This window comes from Pan paniscus, chromosome 21 (assembly GCF_029289425.2).
Source record: "Pan paniscus chromosome 21, NHGRI_mPanPan1-v2.0_pri, whole genome shotgun sequence".
Taxonomy (NCBI): Eukaryota; Metazoa; Chordata; class Mammalia; order Primates; family Hominidae; genus Pan; species Pan paniscus.
Genome location: NC_073270.2, coordinates 52,444,138 through 52,471,848, shown reverse-complemented (window position 1 = coordinate 52,471,848; position 27,711 = coordinate 52,444,138). Strand labels below are relative to the sequence as shown.

Below are 27,711 nucleotides of genomic sequence, written 5' to 3'. Positions count from 1 at the left end.
AAAACACAGACGGCCATGCCACATTGGGCCCACATTCCTACATGGCAGCCACCAGTTGGAATTGAGGGTCACATGGCAGCCACCAGTTGGAATTGAGGGTCAGTCACCCTTATAGACAGACCCTGTGTTTCCCCATTTCCACAGACCCCACTACTCCCTAATGTCTTAAATGGCTTCACTCATTTATATTCCCTACCTGAACCCCAAGTTTATAACCTGGAGCAAGAAAGGGGAGAATTCACCCTAGGACTAGGAGAGCATTCTTCCAGGCTGACTGATAGGAGAGGAAAGGAGAATTGAGTGAGGTTTATGGGTCCCTGGAGAGAGAAGAGATCTGAAGTGGCCACAAGCACAGCTCTAAGCAGTAGTGTGCTGGTAAATGTTTAACAACAGCTCTCCAGGGAAGAAAAGTGTGTGTGTGTGTGTGTGTGTGTGTGTGTGTGTGTAAATTTTACTATGATAAAAGATATGTTTGTTGCACACAATTTACAAATAATAATAAACTCTTTATTGTAAATACTCTTTATTGTAAACATTCTATCCTAAATTCCATATAGCCAATTAATTCTTACAGAATCTTTTGTTAATTTTTGTGTGTATAAATTTTACAGAGATAAAGGATATGTTTGTTGCACACAACTTACAAATAATAATAAACTCTTTATTGTAAATATTCTTTATCCTAAATTCCATATAGCCAATTGATTCTTACAGAATATTTTGTTAATATTTTTTTTTTTGCCAAACCTTGTATCCAAAGTCAACTATCACTGCGATTTGGCCATGATTTGACAAAATTAGACTACGAATAAAAATCCCTGATAACTGTACAGCTAGGCACTGAAGAATGGGTATAGGTTCGGCATGAATGCTGGTTGAAATTTTTGTTTACACTAGTGAGGAAGACAAAAGTAAAACAATGAAAATGAATGTCAGAACTCCTCTTAAATGATTTGAGCAGCTGTCAGCTGAAACGGATAACAGTGTTCAACTACTGGAAGAATAATCCCTCCATTTTTTGGTGCTATACACCATGTATTGGCTACAAACAAGACATACTTTAAAGTTTAATTTGCATTACTGACATTTTATCCAGCATGTTCTGAAGTCTAGAAAATCAAAAAACAATAAATCAAGCCCTGATGTGTAGTCCTCTCTAATCTTTGTGATACAAAAACACTCCCCACAGCCAGTTAAGCAACCAAAGACTAACATGATGTCATTGAGTGGGGAATCAGGAAGAGATGCGCGGTGTCTCCCCTAGGTCTCCATAAGAGTTACTATATAGAAATAGCCTCAAAAGCACAGATAACAGTAACAGGTAGTAAAATTAGGTAATGAGTTTTGAGTATAATTTTCTTTTTTAATGTAATTTACTTAATTATAAATTTAAATCATTTAAATTTTTATAATGGCTGTGTTTACCAACTTGTAAAAATCCTGAAAATATAGCAACCAGCTCTCACAGGCTTGGCAAAGCCAGCTCCAGCACATCACTGGATACAAGGGAAGCATCTAGAATGGAGAAGATAGGAGAACTCGAGAGGCCAGAGTCCTTGGAGGCTCTGCCAGCACCCATATGTGCACGCATGGATGACAAAGCATCCAGCACCTAGGATCTATTTTAGCTCTTCATTCTCCCCAGCATCTGGGAGCTTCTTGTCAGTCCCTTCCTTACATGATCTGCGGTCATAGCTACTTGCTCAGTCCCCCATCTGATTCACCCTGACCCTTTACAGGGTCCAAGGGAGGGACCTGGGTAATGAGGGTAAGTAGAAATTTCCCAGGCCCTGGACCAGCTGGGGACCCTCCTGAAGGGAAACAGGGTCTAAATATACCCCTGGGACATAATTATCCCCATTCTGCAGATGAGGAAACTGAGGTTCAGGGAGTTGTTATTTACTCAAGTTCAAGGGCTGCCAAGAGGCAAAGGCAATATTGACGAGCAGGTTTGTTGGCCTCCAAACCCATCTCCTTTCCGCAAAGCCATCCTGCACCATCCTGGAGACAGCTCCTAGACCAGCATTTAGAATTCCAGCTCACTGGAGTCAGGAGAAATCTTAAGAATGACCTGGTACAGGCTTCCCATTATACAAATGGGAAAACTGAGGCCCGTGGTCATTCCTACAGCAATGACACCAGCAGACCAAGGACTAGAACTGAGGCCTCCCGTCAAAGAGTCAGAGTTGCTGGTGAAGGATAAATATTCTGGGTAAGAGAATTAGAGGGGTCAATAAAACTCAGATAAAAGAGTCAAAAGGCCTGTAATCCTGGCACTCTGGGAGGCTGAGGTGGGTGGATCACTTGAGCTCAGGAGTTCACGACCAGCCTGGCCAACATAGTGAAACCCCATCTCTGCTAAAAATAAATTAGCTGGGTATGGTTGCATGCGCCTGTAGTCCCAGCTTCTTAGGAGGCTGAGGCACAAGAATCGCTTGAACTCAGGAGGTGGAGGTTGCAGTGAGCCAAGATCAGGCCAGCCTGGGCAACAGAATGAGACTCCACCTCAAAAAAAATGATAAGAGTAAAAAAAGAGACTTCCCCCTTCCCAAAATGTCCCAGCCAGTTGAAAAAAGAGATTAGAAAAGATGATATCCTCATTTGGATTTAGGGGTGATATCAGGAGAGACTTCCTGCCAGGATTGGTACCCTTGAGATTCTTTGAGAAAGTCCATGGTGCAACAAAGACTTCATAGAATATTCTTCTTATAAATACTGCAGAGATGTGCAAGTCAATGGGGAAACTGAGGCATGAAGCTAGATCCTCAGGAACCTTCAGGGCCTGAGACTCAAAATGAAGAGTTGGGCATTCTCAGACTTTCATCCTTTTTACCCCAGCAAAAGCAGACCACCTTTGGGGGCAGGGGCCACTCCCAAAAGACCAGCTGGAACTTGTGCTCTGGGGCCTAGGAAGCAGGACGCTGGAGATGGTCTGCCAAAGCCACAGTTCCAGAATTTCCAGGCAGACGGATTCCTCAGGAGGCTGCAGAGACCTCAATGCGGCTGTACTGGATGCCAGTGGAGTTCTGCCTGTGGCCAAAGCTCAGGGCAAACCTGTCAAACAAAGAATGCGTGGGATCAGGGGGTGGCAGGGCCTGGGGCCGTCCCTGGGGAGTGGACCTTCCACTGGGGTTCCCACCCCCCAATCCCACCTTCACTCCTACCATGACCCTTCCTGCCTCCTGCCTTATTACAAATGTCCACCTTCTCTCACCTGGACCCCCTAGCAGCTCCTCCCTGGTCTCCCTGGGTCTTCCCTGGCCTCCTATAGCCCCTTGTCACCATTGCATCTACAATGACCTTTCTAAACGCAAAAGTCTGTCACTCTCCACTGATATGGTTTGGATCTGTGTCCCCACCAAAATCTCATGTTCAATTGTAATTCCGTGTTGGAGGTGGGGCCTGATGGGAGGTGATTGGATCATGGGGGCAGTTTCTCATGAATGGTTTAACACCATCCCTTTTGGTAGTGTCCTTGAGATGGTGAGTTCGTTCTCATGAAATCTGGTGATTTAAAAGTGTGCAGCACCACCCCCTGCTCCCGCCATGGAAGATGTGCTGGCTGCCTTTCGCCTTCCGCCATGATCGTAAGTTTCCTGAGGCCTCCCCGGAAGCTAAGCAGACAACAGCATCATTCTTCCTGTACAGAGTGCAGAACTGTGAGCCAATTAAACCTCTTTTCTTTATAAATTACCCAGTATTTCTTCATGGCAATGTGAGAATGGACTAATACATCTGCTCAGAAGGAGACCATCATCATGCTCAGCCTAACATCCCATCTTCTCACCATGGCTGCCCTCCCCCACACCAACCCCTCCAGTCCCATTTGCTCATCACGCCCTGGCCACATAGGCCTCCTGTCTCTCCCTTCAAAACTCCTAACTTGTTTCCACCTCCAGGCCTTTGCTCTTGCTGTTCCCTCCACCTAGAACATTTCTTCCAGCTCTTGAAACTGTTTCTTCCGCTTGAACATTTCTTCCAGCTGTAGAAACCGTTGACTTTTTCTCGTAATTCCAGACTCAGCTCAGAGAGGCCTTCCTTGAGCATCATTCATTCAGCCAGAGATATGATTAAAGATGACAGTGCCAGGCACTGTTCTAGGCCCTGGAAACAGGGCAGTGAGTGAAACCAATACACAAAACTATCACCGTGCTTGTTGAAAATTCCTGATACACTTGTAACACAAATGCACCCATAGCTGTTTGCACCCTAGCTAAAGAAACTATCCATTTCCCAAATCTGCTGTTCACCCCCTGGTAGGTTAACCTGCCTTATTTTCTTCATGATATAAAAACTCTGAATTATCTTATTTGTGCATTTTTGAGTTTTGTAGTCTATCTCTCTCCTATACATTAAAATGTAACTTCCTTCTAAGTCCAGAGACAGGGTCTCTCCCGGTCATGGGTCTGTCCCCAGAGCCTACTACAGTGCCCGGCACTTGAAAATATTTGCTGAAGGTTGAATGAATCGATTCCTGAGAAACTGGGATAAAACAGGAATTTTTGAATTTTTTTTGTTATATCCCCTGAGGGATTGGTAAAGGTCTCTTTTGAGCAGAAATAACCTGATAAGAAGGCAAAATAAACAACATTTCGGCAACCAATTGCCATTGATTGATGTAAGACGATTTGAGCCCCTTGTGTTACTAACGTGTCCTTAAAGCAGGTAGAGGAGCTGGATCCATAAGATGTAGGTCCCCATTTCCAACAAGCACATCTGAGGCACAGGGATGCAGAATAAGTCAGCCCTACAGCAGTGGGTGACGGCTCTACCGGCATCTGCCTCCCATTTTTGGGGAACGTGGCAGGTGGCTTGACTGGACTGTCAATCAAGGATCTCTGCCCTATCCTGGCTAAGTTAGGGGTTAGGAGGTGGGCACATAAACCAGCCTTGGCCAATCAGACTTTCTCCTGGGACCATGGCTCTTGTATGGCGGACACAGGAGTGAAAACAGTTGCTGCAGAAAAGACTATCCCATTAGTTCCTGCTGTCAAAATCCCTGGACATGCCCTGGTCCCTATGTTCCCAAAGTCGAGTTTCTCTCTCTCTCTGTGGCCTCTGATATCAAGAGCCCCCTGAACTCTAGGGACAGAGATGATAAAACACAGACCTGCCTCCGGACTCCACCAAAACCCCTAACTTCCTGTCTTCTCCAGAGTCATAGCAGACCCAGCCTCCAGTCCCCAAGGGCTGGCCTTGGCTCCCCCATGTAACCCCAGGTCCAGACTGACACCCCGCAGCTGCAGTCACATCCTGCCTTACCCCAAAGCTGGCTCCCACCAGCGTTTCTGCCTCCGTTGCTTTTTATCCCAGAGTATGGATTTGGAATCTTCTCCCAAGAAAACCAGTGTGGCAGAGATGCCAGGCAGCTGTCTAGTAACAGAACCCTCGATTTTTAGCTGGGCACATGGCTTCCCAGATTGAAGACCACATTTCTTGGCCTCCCCTGCATATAGGTGTAGCCAAGTTCTATGGAAAGTCATGTGGGTGGAAGTGACCTTGAGGACTGTGCCCACCCCTTCCCCTCCCCCATCCTCTGGCAGGTATGTGGGGGTGCACCTCCTTAGGCCATGCAGGAAAGGTGATATGGAAGAGGTGGCAGAGCAACAAGACAGAAGGAGCCTGGGACCCTACATGATCTCATGGCATGCAGCATCCACCCAACCCTGGACACCCAACCGACATTTGGATGACTTCAAGCAGCCAAATCGACTTCCTAACTAATACAGCTGGGTTGCTGAGGCGCCTGCCGAAAATGCAGAAGGTGCCACTCAACAAAGTAGGAGAGAACATTCTGGGATGGGGAGGACTGGGTTACAGGTTCTTACATTAGGATCCAGATTGGGGTGGGGCTTAGCAGCCAGTGCAGGGATGCTAGTCAATAATAGAATGATTTTTTAAAACGTTTTATGACTTCCCAGAAACAGAATGGGCAGTCAGGAGCTGGTGACTATCACCTACTTTTAAGAGGTAACTGGGGACATTTGCCAAGGATGCTTAGGACTGTAGCACTTTGAAGTTCCTTCTGAAGCTCCCATTCCACTCTTCTTTTATTTGAACAGCCTAAGGTCTCATGATGCTAAGATTCTGAACTCCCCTCAATAACCTGAAGACCTGATGTGATCCTACCCATCTGGCCTGTCTGACCCTCCACGCTCTTCCCTTCCTCCCTCTGTTCCAGGCACACTGGCTTACTTGTTCCTTGCACATGCCAGATACATGCCCACCTCAGGGCCTTTGCACTTGCTGTTCCTTCTGCTTGGAATGCTCCTCCCCTCATCATTACATGGGTGCCTCCTTCTCACTAACTTAAATTCCACCTCCTCTGAGAGGACTTCCCTCCCTCACCACCCACTCTACTTCAGCCACAACCCCTTTCTTCTTTGTTCCTCCTGTGTCAACCTGGCCCTCTCAACATATTTTGCTCTGCTTCATTTTCTCCTAATTACCCATCACCAACTAAAACGCTCTTGTTTATGCATTTGTTGGCTTCCCTCCCCCATCAAATGAAAGCTCTTGAGGACAGGAACTTTGTCTTCCTTAATCTCAGCATGTTTCCTAAGGCTCTGAACACTGTCTGGCACATAGTAAGGACTTAATAAATAGCCACGGAATGAATGCATGAAGCCCACAAGCATTTTGCGTGCAATGTTTAAAGGCCATAGTTATGATATTTTGCTACTCCAAGGTCCTGTGACTCTAAGATAGTTTATGGTTTTAAGATTCTACTCTTCTAGCCTCCTGTGATTCCATAATCAAATGATTTTTAAATCCCCATGAGCTGGGTCTTAAAGTCAAATGAAAAGGCACTGTAGGGAGACACAAAACAACTCAAGGAAACAGTTTGTGTGTGACCGGACAAAACTCATAGTGCCGGCCGGGCGCGGTGGCTCACGCTTGTAATCTCAGCACTTTCGGAGGCCGAGGCGGGCGGATCACGAGGTCAGGAGATCGAGACCACGGTGAAACCCTGTCTCTACTAAAAATACAAAAAATTAGCCGGGCGTGGTGGCGGGCGCCTGTAGTCCCAGCTACTCGGAGAGGCTGAGGCAGGAGAATGGCGTGAACCCGGGAGGCGGAGCTGGCAGTGAGCCGAGATGGCGCCACTGCACTCCAGCCTGGGCAACAGAGCGAGACTCCGTCTCAAAAACAAACAAACAAACAAACAAACAAACGAACAAAAAAATAACTCATAGTGCCCAGGCAATAAGGAAGACAGGAGGAATGCCCGCTTGCAAAAGGAAAGCACAAAGACTAAAATCCTGAAGCTGTGTGCTTGGGGTGTGCTACAGCTCTTCCCCCAGACCCACCCTGTCAGCTTCCTACCGTCTCTTCTGGAACTGCTGGTCTATCTCTGCCAACGACTGGCCTTTTGTTTCAGGAACAAATAAATAGATGAAGCCCAGGCCGAGGACAGCGGTCAGTCCGTAGAGCAGGAAGGTCCAGGACAAGCCGATGGTGCCTGGAAACAGGAGGGCGGGAGTGTAGGCCCAGGACCAAGCACTCTGGCCCCGCAGCCTGGGCCAACTGGTAGGTTCTAGGTCAGGCATGGAAAGTCAGTTCACTCAAAGCAAATGTTCCCGTTGGTCAATTTGCAGAGTGACCAATAAGCTGTCAGTGAAGTACCTTAAAGTGGAAATCTCGCTGATTGTCTCAAAGGCGGGGATGAGCCAGGACGCAAGTCCACAAGCACAGAGACAAAGGCAACTTGTGTTTATGGGAAAGGCCCCTCACCCACATCTAGAGCACTATCCCGTGGAGCACGCTTGGGCTCCGAAAGCCTGGCTTGAGGGATCGTGGATCCAGCTGAGTGGCCAAACAGCGGCATGGACACGGCCTTGGCAAATCTCAGTTTGAAAAAAAAAAAAAAATCCTTAGAAATTTCATGAATTGGGCTTGGTGCAGTGGTTCACGCCTGTAATCTCAGCACTTTGGGAGGCCAAAGTGGGAGGATCACTTGAGCTCAGGAGTTCGAGACCAGCCTGGGCAACATGGTGAAACCCCGTCTCTACTAAAAATAAAAAATAAAAAAATTAGCTGGGCATGGTGGCACACACCTGTAGCCCCAGCTACTCGGGAGGCTGAGGCTGGAGGATTGTTTGAGCCCCGGAGGTCAAGGCTGCAGTGAGCCGAGATCATGCCACTGCACTCCGCCCTGCACTCAGGGCGACAGAGTGAGAACCTGTTTCAAAAAAAAAAAAAAAAAAAACACACCCAGAAATTCCACGAATCGGTCATTCAGTGAATTGATCATTCAGAGAACTGAGTTTCAGCCAGTTTGACCTGTGACTGGTTTGGGAGAGAGGACAAAAGCCACAGTTCAGTCCCAGAGTCAGCCTCCTCCTAGAGCCTCCGGTGGGTCTCAGAGCCAGCAGCCAAGATGGGAATGACCCTGAGTCATTTGATGTCATTCATCCCAAGACAGAGAAGAGGCTGTGGAGGAAGGGTCTTTGTCAAGGTGGAAGACAAATTATGTTTTGGAAGCCATTCTCACCTCTGACAGCCACGTCCATACCTCCTTTAGGCAGCCTCCCATGACCAGCTGGACCTATCGCCAGCAGGGAGAGCAACAGGCTGGAAGGCAGTGGGGCTGGTTCTAGTCTTTTGACTCCCTGGCTGGACGGGGTAAGGATGTATTTTCCCATCTGTGAAATGGGGATGATATATGACACAATTCTAATAAATTCCTTCCTTCCTTTCTCCCTCCCTCCCTTCCTTCCTCCCTTCCTTGTTTCTCTCCTTCTTTCTCCTCTCTCACTCATTTACTCCACACAAAGGGAAATGCTTGAAGACTGAGGCTGCAGGGAGAAGCTTGGATTCCCTAAGACTGGGGGTGGAAGACAGCCATGATAGGGGGGTTCTTCCACTGGGGTTTCCCACAGCACTGCCCCCCAGCCTCCCAAGTTGGCTGCACCTTTGGGAAGGAAACTCTTGGCCATAGAGAACAGGAAAATAACTGAACCCTAAGAACTGTGCCTTGGGGACCACAATGAAGGAGCCTGTGTACTCTGGCCCAGATGAGCAATACCCACTGAAGACCAGGGCCTGGAGCCATGAGCATCTCAGCATCTCAGAGTCATTCCCTGGTGTTCTGGGCCCACATCATTTCCACCCCATCCCGCCACACCTCAGAATGGGTTTCAATGCTAGGGAGGAAGAGATGATGTCACCCAAACTTGATTTGAGAAAAACTTCCAGGCCAGACACGGTGGCTCATGCCTGTAATCCCAGCACTTTGGGATTACAGGTGGATCACTTGAGGTCAGGAGTTCAAGACCAGCCTGGCCAACCTGGTGAAACCCTGTCTTTACAAAAAATACAAAAATTAGCCGGGCATGGTGGCGGGTGCCTGTAGTCCCAGCTACTCGGGAGGCTGAGGCAGGAGAATAGTTTGAACCCGGGAGGCGGAGGTTGCAGTGAGCTGAGATTGTGCCACTGCACTCCAGCCTGGGTGACAGAGCAAGACTCCATCTCAAAAAAAATTAAAAATTAAAAAGAAAAGAAAAGCCAAGAAAAACTTCCACCTGGCAGGTGTCATGAACCAGTTTAAGCCAGTTTGGAGCAAATAAACATTGCTACTCTTACTCCTGCTGGTTGACCTCAGATGACCTCTCACCAGTACTGGGTGTAGACCATCACCCATTAGCTGGCCTGGGGAGTTTTACAGTGCATATGAGGGTCCTGGATGTCGTCTTGGACATTTGGTGATGTTTCTGCACAGAATAATAGTTCTGCAGCTAATACATAGGAAAATCCAAAAATTTCTGCTTTAGAGTAGGGAGCTTGGGCCACAGAAAAAAAACGGACTTGTCTGGGAAGGACTCACCAATGAGATCGAGGAAGGAGAGGCTGATGAAGAGGTTGGCCGCCCAGTTGAAACTGTTGCAGAAGGCGAAGGCTCTTCCTCGTATCTCCACAGGGTAGATCTCGCTGAGGACAAGCCAGGTCACTAGGGTGGGAGAGCAGGAGGGCTCCTGGGCTGTGGTGGGACCTGGGGCCTGGCACCATCAGGTCAAACATGCAGCCTCTCAACAATGGGATTTTCTAGTGTCAGGCTCCTGATACTAAACTCCCACTCCCATTCCGCTATAAGAATTACAGTAGAGTCTCAGTTTGCTGAAGACTGAGAGGTTTTCTGAGACATGAGACTTTCAATGCCGAGATGGGAACAGTCTTGGACGAACTGGGATGATTGGTTTTCACCCTATTCATTAAATTCCTTCCAGTTGTGAGCTATCCAGGCTTTAAGGGACCTGAAGCTCAAATGACTTGGGGAGCCTTTTAAGGAATACAAATTACAAACATAAAATTAGGCACTGGCCCTGGGAGGAGCAACTGCAAGTAAGTGAGGGGCCCTGAGGCTTCATGGTCAACCCACCTCTAGTGCCCCGCTGACACCCTGCCAGGTCATCAGGGTGGGAAGTCCCCAAACTTCCCCCTAGGAGGGGTAGAAGGCTCCAGAGTCACCTGCAAGAAAACTCCACTTACCTGGCCCAAACCCAAAGGAGAAGGCACTGACAAAGACCATCAGGCACAGCAGCGCGGTCCAGCGCAGCAGTGCATGCCCCCGGGCGGGCGGAGGGGGCCCAGGGAGGGCAGAGCTCAGGGCCAGCCGAGGAGGGGCTGAGGGGTCTCCAGATCTGGGATGGGGCTTGGTTTTCTTAGCAGTGGACAAGATTGGCTCCCTTTGGTCCTCATTGGTCCTTGGAATGGGAGGTAGAGAGGAGTCCTGCAGCAGGCCAGAGTCTCCAGGGAGGCCTGTCTGCCCAGTGGCATTGGGCACAGCCAGGCAGCTTGGGCCTGAGTCCATGGGCACGGCAAAGCTGACGAGGCCTATGCCGCTGACGGACAGGGCCATGAGGGCACAGCCAGCTAGCAACAGAGCCCTGCGGCCTGCACGGTCCACCAGCCCCATGGCGGTCAGGGTAGCTGCCACCTTCACTGCGCCAAGCCCCACGGAGGCCAGCACGGCTGAGGATCCCCCATGGAAACCAACGGAGCTGAAGATGGTGGAGGCATAGCACAGCACGTTGGGCTGCCCTGTTAGTTGCTGGAAGAGCACCAGCCCCAGGCCCACTGTGGTCCGGCCTCGCATGTTATCCCGTGCCCTGAAGAGGTCCAGAAAGGAGTACCGTGGCCTCCCTGGGCCCAGCTTGGGGGCCTCACCTCCCTGGAGTGGGATGAGGTCCTTGTGTGCTGCAGTCTCATCTGTACCAGCAGGGAGGAAGAGGAGGCTGAGGGATTGCAGGACAGCAGGTGCAGTGGCCCAGCCGAACATGTGCCTCCATCCCCAGGGGGTACCAGCCAGTGCATAGTTGAGGGCATAGGAGAGCAGGATGCCCACAGTGATGCCTGCCTCATAGAGGGACACCAGCACTCCCCGCTGCCGTGGCCCCACCAGCTCTGACACGTAGATACAGCAAGCCATGGAGGAGAGGGAAATGGCAAAGCCAACCACAGCGCGGCCCAGGACCAGCCAGGCCAGGGAACCAGCCAGGCCCAGGGTCAGGCTGCCTGCCAGCAGCACCAAGTTGCTCCCGAGGATGGCTTGCTTCCTGCCATAGCAGTCAATGAGGAAGCCACCAACCAGGGAGGCGAGGAGAGCCCCCAGGAGCAGGCTGCCCACCAGGAACTCCTGCTCCAAGCAGCTTAGCCCAAAGTCAAGCTGCAGTGGCAGCAGCGCACCTGATATGACTGCCAGTTCATAACCAAAGGTCAGGCCACCCAGCAAAGACACAGAGGCACACAAAGGCAGGACAGGTGGGGGGTGGCCTAAAAAACAAAAGTGACAGGGACAGAGTTAGAATGGTTCCTTGTCATACCATCCATCCATTCAACCTTCCCTCCATCTGTCAACACCTCCATTTATCCATCCATCTACTCCATCCATCCATCCATCCATCCATCCATCCATCCATCCATCTGTCCATCCATCCACTCCATCAATTCAACCATCCATCCATTAATCCTCCATCCATCTACTCCATCTGTTCAACCACCCATTCAACCATTCACTGATCCATCCATCCATCTATCCATCCACTCCAACCATCCATCCATCCATCCATCCATCCATCCACTCCATCTATTCAACCATCCATCCATCCATCCATCCATCCATCCATCCAACCACCATCCATCTACACCATCTGTTCAATCATCCATTTAACTATCCATCCATTCTTCCATCCACTCCATCTATTCAACCACCCATCCATCCATCTATGCATCCTCCATCCATTCATCTACTTCATCCATCCAAATATTCATCCATCTGTATGTCCATTTATCTATACCTTAATTCACCCAACCATCCACCAATTTGTTGATCGGTCTATCTACAAATCCATCCATTCATCCACCCATCTCTGTATTTCATCCCTTTATATACTCATCCACACATCAGTCCATCCATCCATCCATCTATCCATCCATCCAAATTTATTTATCTGGCATTTACAACATGCCAGGAAGTGCTCTTAGGGCTGGAATACAGCTGTGTTGTCCAGGATCTAAAGTTCTAGAAGAAATAGGAAGATGATAAATAAGTATATAATTTCAGATAGTGAAGATGTCATAAAAAATGAAGCAGGGAAAGAGAATTAAGGTTGATGGAGTAGTACTATTTTAAGGCCTCTCTGAAGAGCAAAAATTTGAGCAGAGATTTGAGTGACGTGAAAGTCCCAGGAAAATCTGGGAGAAGAACATCCTAGACAGAGTGAACACAAAGTACAGAGGCCCTGAGGTAGGACAGTTCTTGGTGTTTCAACAACTATGGATATTAATGGTTAGTACTTATATGGCCCTTACTAAATGCCAGAATCTGTTTTAAGAGCTTTATATGTATTTTCTCATTTAATTGTTACAGCTACCCTATAACATATCATCCTCCAAAGTGCAGAGAAGTTAAGAAACTTTCTCATGGTCACATAACAAGTAAGTTGTAGAGATGATATGGCTAAAGTGAGGACCTTTAATCACTGAGGTAATCAGACAGGAGGCCAGAGGCTGAAGCCCAGTGAGTGAGAGTGATGGGAGATGATGAGGCAGGAGAAATAGGCAGGGGCCAGATCATGTGGGGCTTTGCAAGTCAAGAGGACAATGAGGAATGTCATTCTCAGTAGTTGGAAGCCTTTGCTGGCTTCAGCCAGGAATGAGGTGATCTACTTTTTTCATTTTTTATGAGTCCCAACAGGAAACAAATCGGTCATCTATTTTTAATTTTTAAAATATTGCTCTTGCTGTTGTATGGAGATGCTAAATTAGGTGAATGTGGCCCAATCAATGTCCATTCACCCCTTTTTCTTTGGTATCAGGACTACATCCAGCTAAAAGACTACATTTCCCACCTTTCCCACAGCTATTGGTGGCTACTAAGATGGAAGAGGGAGTTTTTTTGGTGGGACATTGAAAAAAGCTCTCCAAGAAGAGGGTGAGAGGGAAACAGCTGGCTAGATCTTTTTTGCCCTTTTTTCTAGCTCCCTTACCTCTTGCCTGGAATGCAGGTGTGATGACCAGAGCTTCAGCAGCCATCTTGGAACATGATGGGGGGTAACCATGAGGATGCAAGCTACACACTGACATAGTAGGACGGAAATATAGAAGAAGAATGGGTCCCTGATGGCAGTAAGCCTACCATACCAACAATGGATTGTCAATCTCCATATATTTTGATGTGCTAAGAAGAAAATCCCAACAATTTCTGACTTAGTGAAACTATGCTATTTCCAGTTTCTATTCCTAGCAGTGAAACCAAAGAGCAAGAGTAAACCCAGGTTGGAAGGCTAGTACAAGGGTCCAGGTGAGAGTGCTAATGAAAACTAAGAAGAAATGCTATATAGCAGGGAGCTGCCAGTTAAGATCAATGAGGAACACGGGCTGCATGTGAGACAACAAAGAATGGTGGGGATTGCCAAACTGGAGAGTTCATGCCTCATCTAAAGTCACAACACAGCTCCAGGTATTGTTAACACACCAGACTGTATAATCTCTGGCAAATTATTAGAAGAGTAACTGCCATTTCATGACTGATCCCTATGTGCCAGGCATAATGTAAGAAACTTTAAACGCATCATTTCATGTAATCCTCACAACTGTAGGAAAACACCCTGTTGCATGGCCAGAGTGAGGCCATCTTGAAGTGAAACCACCATGATGATGGATATTTGGGCCCCACATACCAAGTTGTTCTACAGTAAGTTCTTTAAAAATGCCTGTAGCATAGATAACCCTTCAAGATGCTTATTCAGCCTCTCCAGTGGTCACAAGTCTTGGCAAGAAAGTCTGAAGACATGATCAGCTGCACATGTTTTATGCTAAAAGCTTGATATATTAAGAATACTTTCTGGAGGGCAGGTATGGGAATCCACGGTCTTGTGGCTACCTGAGATATGGCTCCTGTTTTTATGTCCCTGTGAAATTTCCTTCTGCAAGACTGGATTTGTCAGCCTCTTTCTTTGGCCTCTCAGCTCCTCAGCCTTCAGAGGTAGGTTTGCATAGACCTGCTCACCATGGAACAGTAACCTCATGAGTTAGGTATTATTAATATCTCCATGTCACAGATAAGGAAATTGGAAAACAGGAAGGTCAAGAACTGCCAGATCTGTTTTTTTTAAAAGAGAAACCATAAATCCAGATTTTTATAAACTATTTTCTGATTTTTAAATGTTGTTCCAAGAATATATAAAAATATTATTTGAGTCAGACAAAACACATCTCAGAGTGCAACCCATAGGTACCAGTTTTCAACTGCTTCCACATGGAAACAAATTTTCAAGGAATACAATCCTCTGGGTGTAGTAAACGTTTGTTACTTCTTCTGTCTGCCTGGAATCTTTTCCTTTGAGGAAGAGCCCCTTCCCCACTGATGGGATTACCAGTCACATGTACTCTCCACCCACACATAGGGATGAGCAAGTGGGTCTCAGGGAATTGCTATACATAGACAGGAAAAAAGAACTACATTTTTTGAGAATTTCAAGTTACAGAAACAAAATAGTCATTGGTCATGCTGTGCAGAAGGCCTTTATGAAAATGAAACCAACACAGATGAGAACAGAGCCAAAAGACAACAAGAAATAGATCCCAATATTATTGCATGAACCCATGGATCTAGCAGTGCCTGAAGCTTACCCAATCCATTGGGCTCTCGTTACATGAGCCAACCAATACTCTTTGTTCTTTTAGTCAGATTGAGTTGTTTTCTGTAAATTATAATTTAAAAGCTCCCAATTAGTACACTGAGCAACAGAATTTCCAGACTCATGGAAAAACCTGCAACGTCTCTCTCTCTCTCTCTCTTTTTTTTTTTTTTTTTTTTTCTAATTGAGGGATTTGTAGGGCTCCCAAGTCATTTTTACATATATATAGTAGTGAGGACAGGACAATAATTTAGAGATTTGCAAAACAAGGTTCTTTTCTGTTTTGGTAACTAACTTGCTGTGTGACACTAGGCCAGTCACTTGCCCTTTTTGGGCTGTGGGAGCTGGTCTCTAAAGATGGCTCCCAATGAGTCATGCCTCCTGGTGTTATGCCATTATGTGGTTCCCTCTCACACTGAATCTGAGTAGCTCTGTTACTAGTTTTAACCACCAGAATATGGCTACAGTGACACTGTTCAGTCCTGGGTCTAAACCTTGAGCAATTTCCACATTTTATGTTTTCTGGGGAGCCCCAAGCCACTCTGTAAGAAATCTGGCTACACTGTCACATGGAAAAACTGTGTGGAGAGACCCTTAGGCAACAGACAGGGGCCGCCAGATGATTCCAACCACAGCCGCAGAAGAACCACCCAGCTGAGCCCATTCAACCCAGAGAACTAGTAGATATAATAAAATGATTATTATTAGAAGACGCTAAGTCTTGGAGTGTTTTGTTAAACAGCAATAGATATAACTTGAATATAAAATAAGGAAATCTATAAAATGAGGAAATGTTACTAGATCAGTCTCTTCCAAAGGGCCCCTGACACATTAATGAAAGATGTTACAACATCTATGTGTTAAAAATACCAATAGATAAAGCATCCATTCAAACATTTTTCTCCTTTAAAATGGAATAAAGATTCCTGAGTACATGACAAGCGAGCACAAGGGTCAGTTTGTGGGAATCAGGAAAGCACGCCATGACCCAACTACTTCATTACTTAGGAAACACCAAACTGCACAATAATTCTGACTTCCATATCTTACAATGTGAGGTTTTTAGTCCTAGATTAGTTTAATTTATATCAAAATGGACCACTGGCTAAAGATGAAAAATGAAAAGGGTAATAAAGGAGGAGCTCAAAAATAATAATTCTGAAAAATTCTTCCTAAATCCAAAGAAATTAGTGTTTCAATGTTCCCATTTTATGAATGAACAAACTAGTGAAGAAGGTACAAAATCCTTGGCTGAATGTAAGAATGTGAGAGGCTTTTTGTCTTGCTTTGTTTTCTTTTTGGTAGATATGTTTTCTTGCCATTTGCTTCTTTTCCCCTTCCAGTCCTCATGATTCCACTGATCCGAGAGCTCTGGTTATTAAAGACATTCTTAAGCTTCTCTCTTGTGTATCTGTGCATACCTCATCTCACTCTGTGCCCCTCTCAGCTGCACTTGAACCAAGGTACTTCTGATCTCTCAGTGTCAGTTTGCTCATGTGTAAAATGGGGACAATAATACCCACCTTGTTTGCTTTCAGAGCCGGTGGGAAGATAAAATGAAAAAATGGATGCTGTTCCTCTAAGTTGTTATATGATCTACTGTGTTGACAGCTTAGCACAGTGTAAAGCAATGAGGACTAGGACTGAAAAGGCCTGAGTTCCAGTCTTAGCACTGCCACTTGCTCTGTGCCACCCTGGGCAAGCTGCTTCTTCTCTTTGAACTCGTTTCCTCACCTGTAAAACAGGGCTAATAAATCCTTTCTCACTGGCTCTTGGAAGAGTTCAGTAGAGAAAGGAGGCTCAGGAAGTATGCTCAAGGAGAAGTACCATGATTGCTGTTACCACCTGTAACAGTCCTGCTCAATGCCAGACTTGATTAAGAAAACACAAATTTGGTGTCATCTCCTGCTCCACTTCTGATATGATTTGGCTGTGTCCCCACCCAAATCTCATCTTAAATTATAGCTCCCATAATTCCCTCGTGTTGTGGAAGGGACCCAGTGGGAGATAATTGAGTCATGGGGGTGGTTCCCCCATACTGTTTCATGGTAGTGAATAAGTCTCACAAGATCTGATGGTTTTATAAGGGGAATCTCTTTCACGTGGCTTTCATTCTTTCTTGCCTGCCGCCATGTAAAGTGCCTTTCACCTTCCACCATGATTTTGAGGCCTCCCCAGACACATGGAACTGTGAGTCCATTAAACCTCTTTTTCTTTATAAACTACCCAGTCTCAGGTATGTCTTTATCAGCAGCATGAAAACGGACTAATACACCTTCAAAACATATCCCTTCAACAGCTGGTGCTACAGGCATGTACCACTACGCCTGGCTAATTTTTATATTTTTAGTAGAGACCGGGTTTCACCATGTTGGCCAGGCTGGTCTCGAACTCCTGACCTCAGGTGATCCGCCCGCCTCAGTCTCCCAAAATGCTGAGATTACTTACAGGTATGAGCCACCATGCCCAGCCTGAATTTTTTATTTTATTTTATTTTATTTTTATTAGTGTACATATAAAAATAACCACATATGGATGCTGGCTACCCTATTGGCAGCACAGTTGCACAGATTACTCTTAATTTTTAATTCACACACTTAAATTTATATATTTCTGGAAGCATCTAGAATAATCCAGCAGTATCTATGTCATGCACCCCCACCCTGGACCTGACAAGGATATCTGCAATATTATAGCCAGATGTATGGAGAGTTTCTCTGGACTAGACATTGCTTTGAGTTTAAAAACACATTTATGGCCAGGTGCAGTGGCTCACGCCTGTAATCCCAACACTTTGGGAGGCTGAGGTGGGCGGATCACTTGAAGCCAGGAGTTCAAGAGCAGCCTGGCCAACATGATGAGAACCCATCTCAACTAAAAATACAAAAATTAGCCGGGTGTGTGGCATGCACCTGTAATCCCAGCTACTCGGGAGGCTGAGGTGGGAGAATCATTTGAATCCGGGAAGGTGGAGGTTGCAGTGAGCCAAGATCATGCCACTGCACTCCAGCCTGGACAACAGAGCAAGATCCTGTCTCAAAAAAAAAAAAAAAAAAGTTCTCACCCCAACGTTATGAGGTAGGCTCTTGTATTATTTACAAATGAATAAAGTGATCATCAGAGGGGTAAAGCAACTCACTTAAGGTCAAAAGTAGTAAGTGCAACCTGGGCAACATAGCAAGATCCTGTCTCTACAAAAGGTTTAAAAATTAGCCAGGCGTGGTGGTGGGCGCCTGTAGTCCAAGCTACTCTAGGGGTTGAAGTGTGAGGATCGCTTGAGCCCAGGAGTTTGAGGTTACAGTGAGCTATGATCGTGACACTACACTCCAGCCTGGGTGACAGACTGAGACCCTGACTCTAAAATAAAAAAACAAAAAAAGTTGTAAGCAGCTGAGGGTAGAATGAAAGCCAGGCTGTCTGGGTCCACAGTCCCTACTCTTGACTGCTCCATTATAATACCTTGGTGAAATGTGATTTCACTCTGTTCTCTTGCTTGGGTCCCTTCTTAGCTTTGTTAGGCAGTTTCTGTGCAGAAGGAGGAGCTCCATGGGTGAAGGAATCATTCTCCACCCCCACTTCTGCTCATCCCTCTCCCCTGCCACTCCTACCCTCCAAGGAAACGAGCCCTTGCCACTCCCTGGCTGGCCTGTCCTTCCTGTTCCTCACCACTAGCAAACATCCTGGAAGATGCTGCTCAGATCCTGCTCTGTCTTCGCCCCCCTTTGCCCCTCCTCCCTCATTCCTGAGGCTTTCTCCCAGAAAGCAAGGTCCTTCCAGGCCATGTGAAGCAATCGAGGTGAAAGCCCAGGATTTGTTTGCCATTTCCTGGGTTCCTCTTGCAGCGAAAGGGAACCCAGCCAAAGGGCTCACAGCTTCCACCCACAGGTTCCACTGGAAAACACATCAGTGCAGGTTCAGTTGAAATGGACAATAAGGCCAATGGACAATAAAAACAAACAAACAAACGTGAAATAAAACAGTAATAATAACAGCTATCACGTATGGAGACCTCCTCTGTGTGAAGACTTTATGTTCCTTCCCTCAATTCATCCTCATAACAACCCTAGGTGAGACTGCTACAATTATTCCATCTTACAGATGTGGAGGTTAAGGTTCGGAGTGTTCTCACAGCTAGGAAGCAACAGGATCAGGATGGAAATGCTGACCTGCCTGCCTCCCAAACCCACGTCCTTAAGAGCTCTGCTGCACTGACCTCCCAGCAAGAAGAGCCAATCAGAGATAGGTGGGGTGGGAGGAAACTGGGGTGCAGGAGGCAGAGGTGGAGGGGAAAGAGCTCTCAGGAAAACCCCAAGGGATAAAGCATGGTGAAATGATACTGTGGCATGGGACTGTAGATATAAAGGAGGACCTCAAAGGAGTTGGAGCCATTAGGAAGACGAGGAAGAACATTCCCTTTCCATGGTTCCCATCACCTGAGTCAGTCCCACCACCTTAGCATGACAGGCAAGGCCCTTCATGGGCTAGCCTAACTCCTCAGCCACTTCGCCTCCTGCCGGACTCTGTCGCCACAGCCCCGCCCCACACACCTTGCCAACATGTTTGTTCCCGGCACATACTGTACGCTTTCATGCCGCTCCACCTCTGCACGTGCTGGGCCTCCTATGTGCACTGTCCTTGTTCCCCAAGGAAAGGGTCCCTTTGTTCCTCTACTCTCCCTCTTCAGTCCCAGGTCCTGTGCCACCTCCCCAAGGAGCCTCCAGGTATACACATCTGTTATTTGGCATCCACTCCTCATCTTCCATTGCAGGGAGCCGCCCCTTTTCCTTGTCTCACAGTCTCTTGGTTTGGGTGGAGATAACCGCCCCCACCTCCACCCTCGGTGCCCAGCCCCAGGGTGGTGTCCATGATCCAGATCCAATCAATCAGCAAATTCCTGGGCCCTAGGCAGAGATGAATACCACGTGGGTGAACCTGGGCCAGTGAGAGTCGGCCTGGGTATGTTTGCTCACCAGGGGTGCCAAGCTGGTGTTTTACTTGCCTGGAGCCACTGGGGGCCATCTTCCCTGATGAAGGATTCCTGACAACACTGTATGAGCCCCTAGATCCAACTGCACCTGAAGCCATAGACTTCAGTGACCCATAAATACTCATTGCCAATTTCTGGATTTTCTGAAGGTTGGCCTGTCATTTTTTTTTTTTAATCTCAGTACCCAAGTACCCTTCATATCAGCAGACAGTGACGTTTGCTTAGTGCCTTTCAGTGGAAAAGTTTGAGGGAGTTCCTGACCAATTCCCATGCATCTTCCTCAACTCTCCACTGTACTCCTTTCGCTTGGTCACACTGCAAGTTCTTTTATGAGTCTTCCATATTCAACTAAGGAGGGCAGGGATAGAGACTGACTCATCCTGAGCCTCCGGGGCCCCAGCCCTGCCCTGACACCCAAGAGGAACCCAGTGAAGTTTCTGCTGAATGAACAAATGACTGGGTAGAGGACCAGGGCTATTTCACCTCATGACATTTCTAGGGCTGTGTCAGATACCTCTGAACCTAAACTAATTCTACACAGCAGCCAGAAGGATTCTGGGAAAACCTAAGTCAGGCCTCGTCACTCTTCCACTAGGAGCCCTCCAAGGCTCCTATTTCAGTCTAAGAAAAGCCAACGTCCTCACCGTGGCCTTCAAGACTCTGCAGGATCTGCCCCCTCTCACTGGCCTCCAGTCACACTGGTTCCTTGCCGCTACTCTCACTCCAAGCACGTCCCAACTCAAAGCTTGGTACCTGCCAACCTCTCTGCCTGGGAAGTCCTGTCCCTCCATGCCAACGGTTCCTTCCTTCCTCCCTTCTGATCTTTGCTGAAACATCCCCTTCTCGGTGAGGCTGTCCCTGGCCTTCTACCTAAAATTCAACCTCCCTGTAGCATCTAGCACTTTGTATCCCCTTCTCCACTTGTTTTTTCTGCGTGGCACTTCTCATCTTCCAAAATAACTACATATTTTACATATTTATTGGTCTCCCTGACCTGAAAGTCAGCCTCAAGGGAACAGGAGTGGTTTGTTTCTTCTCAGCTGTCTCCCTGAGGCCAAGGACAGTTACTCAGCACTCAATCAATAATATTTGTTAAACAAATGAATGATTGAGTGAATGAATGAAAAACCAAATGAATTGTGGGGATGTAGGAAATCCAGAAAGAAAGGATCTTGGCTCATGAACATCTGAAAGGTCCAGGGCCTGGAAGTGGCCATGGACAGGAAGCAGAGCAAAGCCTCATCCTCAAATTAAGATGGCTTAGGCTGGGCACAGTGGCTCATGCCTATAATCCCAATACTTTGGGAGGCTAAGGCAAGTGGATCACTTGAGTTCATGAGTTCAAGATCAGCCTGGGTAACACGGTGAAACCCCATCTCTACCAAAAAATACAAAAATTAGCCAGGTATACTGGTGTGCACCTGTAATTCCAGCTACTTGGGAGGCCGAGGTGGGAGGATGGCTTGAGCCTGGGAGGCAGAGGTTGCAGTGAGCCGAGACTGTACCACTGCACTCTAGCCTAGATGACAGAGCCAGACTTTGTCAAAAAAAAAAAAAAAGAAAGAAAGAAAGAAGACAGAAAGAAAGAAAGAGAAAAAAAGAAAAGAAAGAAAATTAAGGAGAACAAATTAAGACGGCTTGACCTAAGTTTAGCAAGTGTGCGTCCTTTCTATTAATAACCTGCCTAACATAGGCTGTAGTGAAGATGTCCCACACTGGAGGAAATCCCTTAATCCTCTAAGCCCCTCGCTGTGGAGGGCACAGCTTCCCCGGGACAGAGTCAGGGGGCAGGGGGAGGGGGGAGAACCCTGGTTTGGGATGCAAGTATCTCCAGCTGCAAGTCCCAGGCCTCCTGTTGGTGACACTAGAGTAGTGTCTCAACCAGAAGTCACAGAGCACTGGGTCCCTCCTGCACCAGAGACCTGCTGTGGCTTTCCCTGAAGCTCCAGGGAGAAGCCAGAAGTGAAATTGAACTGTATGAATATCCTCTTGCAGATGGCCGGCTTCCAAATGTCCCAGCAATTGCAGCCACAGCTGATACTTGGAGCACCCACTATAGCCAGCCAATCTCCTAAGGGGCAGTATCTGTACCTGCTGGCTTAATCCCTAGACAATCCTATGACAATCACTATTGTCATTCCCATTTTACAGAAATCACCACCACACTGAGAGGTGAAGACATTTCCCCAAGGTGACACAGTTTGTAAGTCACACAGCAGGAACTTGAACTCGGGCAGTCTGACTCCAGAATCCCAATATTGGGTGCAATATAAAATAAAAACTCACATTCACTCACCATTTACCAGATATAGGTGATGAGCCGAGCACTGTAATTCATTTTTTCTCATCATTCTCATGGCTGCCCTGTGATAAGGGTATTTGATAGTGACCAGAGAAGTTGGCAGACTCTCCCAGGTCAAAGTGGAATAGTAGAACAAAGTGAGGGGAATTGGGTCTAGAACCCAGTTCTGCCCCCAGAGGCTATAAAGACAGCCCAATCCCTGGTCCCTGCTGTGTAAGAATTCTGGGGAGGACAGAGACCCGCAGCCATGACTTATGCCTCCCCCAGCACTAACACCCAGCCCTCGCTTTGCCCATAGAAGGCACTCAGCAAATGGCTGTTGGGTTGATTTAGCAGGAATAGGAGGTGCAGGGACAAGGGGCTAGGGCTAAGCTGAGTGTCCTTAAGAAGACCTTGACCTCTCTGGGCCTCATTTTTTTCTCAGGCTCTGGGGCACTGTGCCGTGGGGGTTAAGAGGATGGACTCTCCCGTCAGAGCCGGAACTGGTCACCAGTTTTACCATTAATCCACCATGACAGGCCACGTGGTGCAGTGGTTAGGAATGCAGACTGGAGTCAGAATGCTGGGGCTCCTTCCCAGCTTCTCCTCTCCATAGCTGTGTGACCTTGGGGAACTCACCTCACCTCTCTGGGCTTCCCCATCTACAAATGGGATATTAATGCCTACCTTCTATGCTTACCTACATCATAGCCAGTGTTAGCCACTGTGATTCTCCACAGAACGACTCAGAGCAAGCTTTGAAAAGTTAATTCAGGGCCGGGCGCGGCGGCTCACGCCTGTAATCCCAGCACTTTGGGAGGCCGAGGCAGCCGGATCACGAGGTCAGGAGATCAAGACCATCCTGGCCAACATGGTGAAACCCACTCTCTACTAAAAATACAAAAATTAGCTGGGCGTGGTGGTGTATGCCTGTAATCCCAGCTACTTGGGAGGCTGAGGCAGGATAATTGCTTGAACCAGGGAGCTGGAGGTTGCAGTGAGCGGGATCACACCACTGCACTCCAGCCTGGCGACAGAGTGATCATCTCAAAAAAAAGAAAAAAAAAGAAAAGAAAAGATAATTCAGGTCACGGCCCCGCTCCAGCTTAAAACCCTTCTCCAGCTTGCCGTGGCATTTGCAATAAAATCTGAACTTCTCACCACGGCCTACAAAGCCCTGCACACCTCTCTGCCATCCCTTTGACCTCAGTGCCCTGCCCGCTGTGCTCTGGCCATCCTGGCCTGGGCCACACAAACTCATTCCTGCCTGAGGGCCTTTGCACTGTTGCTGCCACCTGGAAGCTCTTTCTCCAGATCTCAGCAAGACCCGCTTCTGAGGAAGGTCTCAGCTCCAAAACGTCCTACTCCAGAAAACCCACCCTGACCACCTACCTAAGGAACCCCCGCCCTCGGCCTTCACGCCACCCCATTTTATGGGTTCCACAACACCTTATCTCTCTCTGAAGTTATTCATAAACGTGTTTACCCAGCTGCTCAATCAGAATGCCACCTCCATGAGAGAGAGGATTATTGTCTATTTTGTTCATTGCTGAATCTCTAACCCCTATATCAATGTCTGACACGTAGTAGGTGCTCACTCAAGAATCAACGACTGATCCTTCGAGGCTTCTGAATGCAGAGAGAAAAATAGAGCCCTAGTCCCGAGTGGCAACAAAGCCATTCCCCACGCGTCCCACCCCAGTGCTGTGTTAGAATCTCCTTCTCTGTCCCTTCTCTGCAGAATCACGTCCAGAGGAGGGGGTTCGTCTGTTTTGTTCGCAGTTTCGTTCGCGACAGCGTCCCCAGGCCCACAACAGCGCCTGGGGCACAACCGCGCTCAGCGAATCGATGAACTGCTTTGCTTCTTTCGGAGCCTCCATTTCTTCATCTGCAGACCAGGAACAGCTGCACTTGCCTGGGGCTGTCGGATCAGGGCGCCCGGGAGAGTGCCTGGGCCCGAGTGGGCGCCGCAGCAAGTGAGGGGCCACTTTTCCGGGGCAGAAAGGAAGATGGAAGGAAGCGCGACCAAGCCCCGTCCCAGCCCCCGCTGCAGGCCTGCAGTCTCGGGCTGGCCACCCGAGAGGCGGTATCCGGCCGGGGCGGCCCAGGGGAGCCAGGGGGCGCGCACTCTTAGGGGAGCGTGGGGGCGGTGTCTACACCCTGGGAAGGGGTCGGGCTTCCAGCAGGCAGCGCCCGATCGGGACTTACCCATGGCGAGCGGGACTCGGCGGCGTGCTGGGGGCGCTGAGGGGCCGGGCGCGCATCCCCCGCCGGAGTCCCCAACGCCGCTGCCGCCGGACAAACTTTCCGGCCCGCCCCCGCCTCTGTCCCTCCTGCCCTGCCCTCCCGCGCGCAGCGCCGCCAACGCCACGTCGGCCAGCCAGGCCCCGAGGCCTGGAGGCGGGACGGAGGGGAGCCCAGGACCGCCCCCGGCCGCCCCAGGCCTGGCAAGGACCCCCTCCCTCGCCCACTGTCCTCCCGGGGGCCCCCACCCGCCATCTCCCGGGTCCCCTTCATTGGTAGTCCTCCCCTGGGGGGGACACACCAGCAAGCCATCCTCCCTGGTAGAAGACCCCACACGCACTGTCTTCCCCTGGCCTCTTTGCAGGGAAGAGGTGCCCCAATCACTGGTCCACACTTGTCTGGCCTCCCCAGCGTGCGCACACACACAACACACACAACATACACATCTACACCGAGTGAGACACTCGCGCATACCCACTGGAGCCGCTCGCTCTCTCATGGATTGATCCCTCATTCACTCCACGCTTGGGTTTGGACACCACCACATGCCAGGCACTACGCTAGGCTTGGGATGGGCCGAAGAACAAAACAGAACAGGTCTTTTGTTTACCTTCTAGGAGGGGAAGAGTTTACATTCTAGGAGGGGAAGACGAAAAAGAAGTAACTAAAGGATCCTGAGAAATATCAGCTAGTGATAAAGACTAGGCAGAAAGTTAAACTACGGTGGTGGGTTAGGCAGACACAGGTGGCTGCTTTAGCTTGCTGATCTGAGAAGAGGATATCTGAGCAGAGATCCGGCATTCCCCGCAGGGGGAACAGCAAAGGCAAAGGCCCCGGGGTGGGAAGGAGCTTATGGGGTACGAAAAACGCAGAAATGAAGCCAGAGTGTCTGGAGCAGAGGAGAAGACAGGGAGAGAGGAGGGAGATGGGGGCTAAGGGAGGGGCTTTGGTGGGCCAGGGTCAGGAATGTAGATTTCAACCCCATCAGCAGGACAGATAACTGGGGAGTTCTAACTGGTTAAGGGCCAGAATACTCAGCCTTCCCACCTGGGAGGCTGTTGCAAGGTGAGAAGTTGGTTTGGGCTCATGTCACCGTGGTGAGGTTGGAGAAAAGTAGGCAGATCACATATATATGCTCTGTAAGAACTTACAGACTGGAAGAGGGGCAGCTTGTGGCTGGGAAAGGAGATCCAGAGTTCTGTCTTGGCTGTGTGACATTTGAGGTGCTCAGCAGGCATCCATGTGGAAATAGGTGGGCAGTTGGCTATGAGCCTGGGATTCTGGAAAGGGGTAGGCTGGGGACACCGCCACTAATGCTCACTCAGGCAAAAATGCACGTACAAGCCCAGCACTCACATGGGCGCAGCCTCATCCAGCCTCTCAATACGTGTTCACAGATAGGCACCTTTGCACGTGCACCAGTAGCTGTACCCTCACCAGCCAAAGTCACAGCGACCCCTACCGTACAGGTGGATACACAGGCATTCTTCCATGCTGCAGGCACAAGCAGGTATCTCAGCAAAGATGACAGCATCCGTAAGACCTCTGAACCAGGGGATCCTTGCACAGTTTCAAAAATAATAATAGCTGGGGCAGTTTGAAAACATGGCTCCAGAATTCGTTGTTCCTTCCCTTGAAATAAAAGTGGGCTTGTGACTGGTTTGATCAGTAGCCTGCAGAGTGACACTGTAACTTCTGAGGCTGGGTCACTGGAATACTGGTGCCTGGATCCCTGAGCCTTCATATAAAAAGTCCGATTACACTGAGACCCTCCTGGTATTCGTGGCCTAGTGGCATCCTCTTCTCTTCTAGATGTCACTAGAAGTATCACTTAGCAACTTACTTCTAATGAATAGAATGTGGTGGATGTCATTTTCGGATTAGGTTATAAATGATGGTGATTTCTGTGTTGTTCAGTTTCGAGATCTCTCACTTGTTTGCTCTGATGAAGCCTTTGAGCTGCCATGTTTTGAGCTTCCCAACGGAGAGGCCCACATGGAGCGAAGCTATTGAATCACATAGCTAATGCCTCCAGGCAATAGCCAGTGAGGGACTAAAGCCCTTAAATCAACAGCCCTAAGGAGCTAAATCTGGCCAACAAGCTTGTGGTGAGCTTGGACGTGAATCTTCCCTCAGCCTAGCCTGGAGGTGACTCTAGTCCTGGCTGACACCTTGATTTCAACCTTGCAAGATTCTAAGCTCTTGCTCAGAGCTAGAATTTAGCTATGCTAAATTCTTTATCCTAGAAGACATGAGATAATAAATGTTTGTTTCTTTAAGCCACTAAATTTGGGGAATAATTTGTTATACAGTGATAAATAACGAATACACATTTCATTATTGTTAATTATCTTGATTAGAAAAAGGAGATGGATCATCTCCAGGAGAAAGTAGAGATTAGGTTATATCTACATGGACACTGGGAGGCTTATCACCCTTGGCCTTGAATCTCTCCTCTGACCCTTGAACAGTTAACCATCAGAAGCTGAGAAATCGGTGAGGATGATATCTAACTTTAATTTAATGTGATCTTAAGGGACTGAAAATGCCTTTGCAAAGATTAGAGAGCAAGAGAAATCTGGCATGGTTGACTCCATCTTGACTCTAACCTCACCGGCTACCTGTCTTTGCTTATTTCTGGGTATAGGCCAAGCCAACCATGAGAGGAGTTTAGTTTATATTTTAACTTTGAAGCAAGGATGATAATAATCACTCCCTAAAACTAACCCCCTCCTTGCTCAGGGACTGAAGCTACCTTTGTAAAATTAATGAAAGTCCATGAGGTTAGGATTATGGGATGGGCCTGAATTATGCTAAAATGCAGGTGTAGTTTTGGTAATACCTTACTGCTCAGGAGTCATGTGGCCAGAGGTCACAAGATTTGTAATTTCCCCAATTGCTCCTGTAGATAACATCACTATTGTAGAACCTAAGATTCATCTTTTGAGATGTTTTTCATACTTTCACATCCTGGCAACCAACTGACCCCACCTGGACTAAAGATTCATGAGTCGACTGGTCCTGTGGCCCCCATCTAGAGGCAGACTCAGTGCACGGGG

General features: G+C 48.1%; 1 protein-coding gene across 4 annotated transcripts; it reads right to left on the bottom strand.

The window, feature by feature from the left end:
* Positions 1-506: 506 nt before the first annotated feature.
* On the bottom strand, positions 507-25,020 carry SLC2A10 (solute carrier family 2 member 10). Of its 4 annotated transcripts, none has more exons than XM_003826011.6 (5): positions 24,617-25,015; positions 10,489-11,772; positions 9,827-9,949; positions 7,327-7,462; positions 507-3,054 (listed from the first exon to the last, which is right to left on the bottom strand). In XM_003826011.6, exons 1-5 carry the CDS (start codon positions 24,618-24,620, stop codon positions 2,976-2,978), a joined length of 1,626 nt encoding a protein of 541 aa, XP_003826059.3. In that variant the 5' UTR covers positions 24,621-25,015; the 3' UTR covers positions 507-2,975. The 4 variants fall into 4 exon arrangements, 3 of the variants coding, with proteins under 3 accessions (XP_003826059.3, XP_063456962.1, XP_063456961.1); XM_063600892.1 differs by lacking the exon at positions 507-3,054 and adding an exon at positions 8,516-8,645 and having other exon boundaries at positions 7,330-7,462; positions 24,617-25,020; XM_063600891.1 differs by lacking the exon at positions 507-3,054 and adding an exon at positions 8,495-8,645 and having other exon boundaries at positions 7,347-7,462; positions 24,617-25,020.
* Positions 25,021-27,711: the final 2,691 nt, after the last annotated feature.

What these genes read in the sequence shown, in the direction of transcription:
- SLC2A10 (XM_003826011.6), bottom strand. An exon ending in CTCCTTTGGGTTTGGGCCAG is followed by an intron (nt 9,950 to 10,488) that starts GTAAGTGGAGTT and finishes CTCCCACCCTAG; the next exon opens with TGACCTGGCTTGTCCTCAGC. An exon ending in CTCCTTCCTCGATCTCATTG is followed by an intron (nt 7,463 to 9,826) that starts GTGAGTCCTTCC and finishes TCCTGTTTCCAG; the next exon opens with GCACCATCGGCTTGTCCTGG.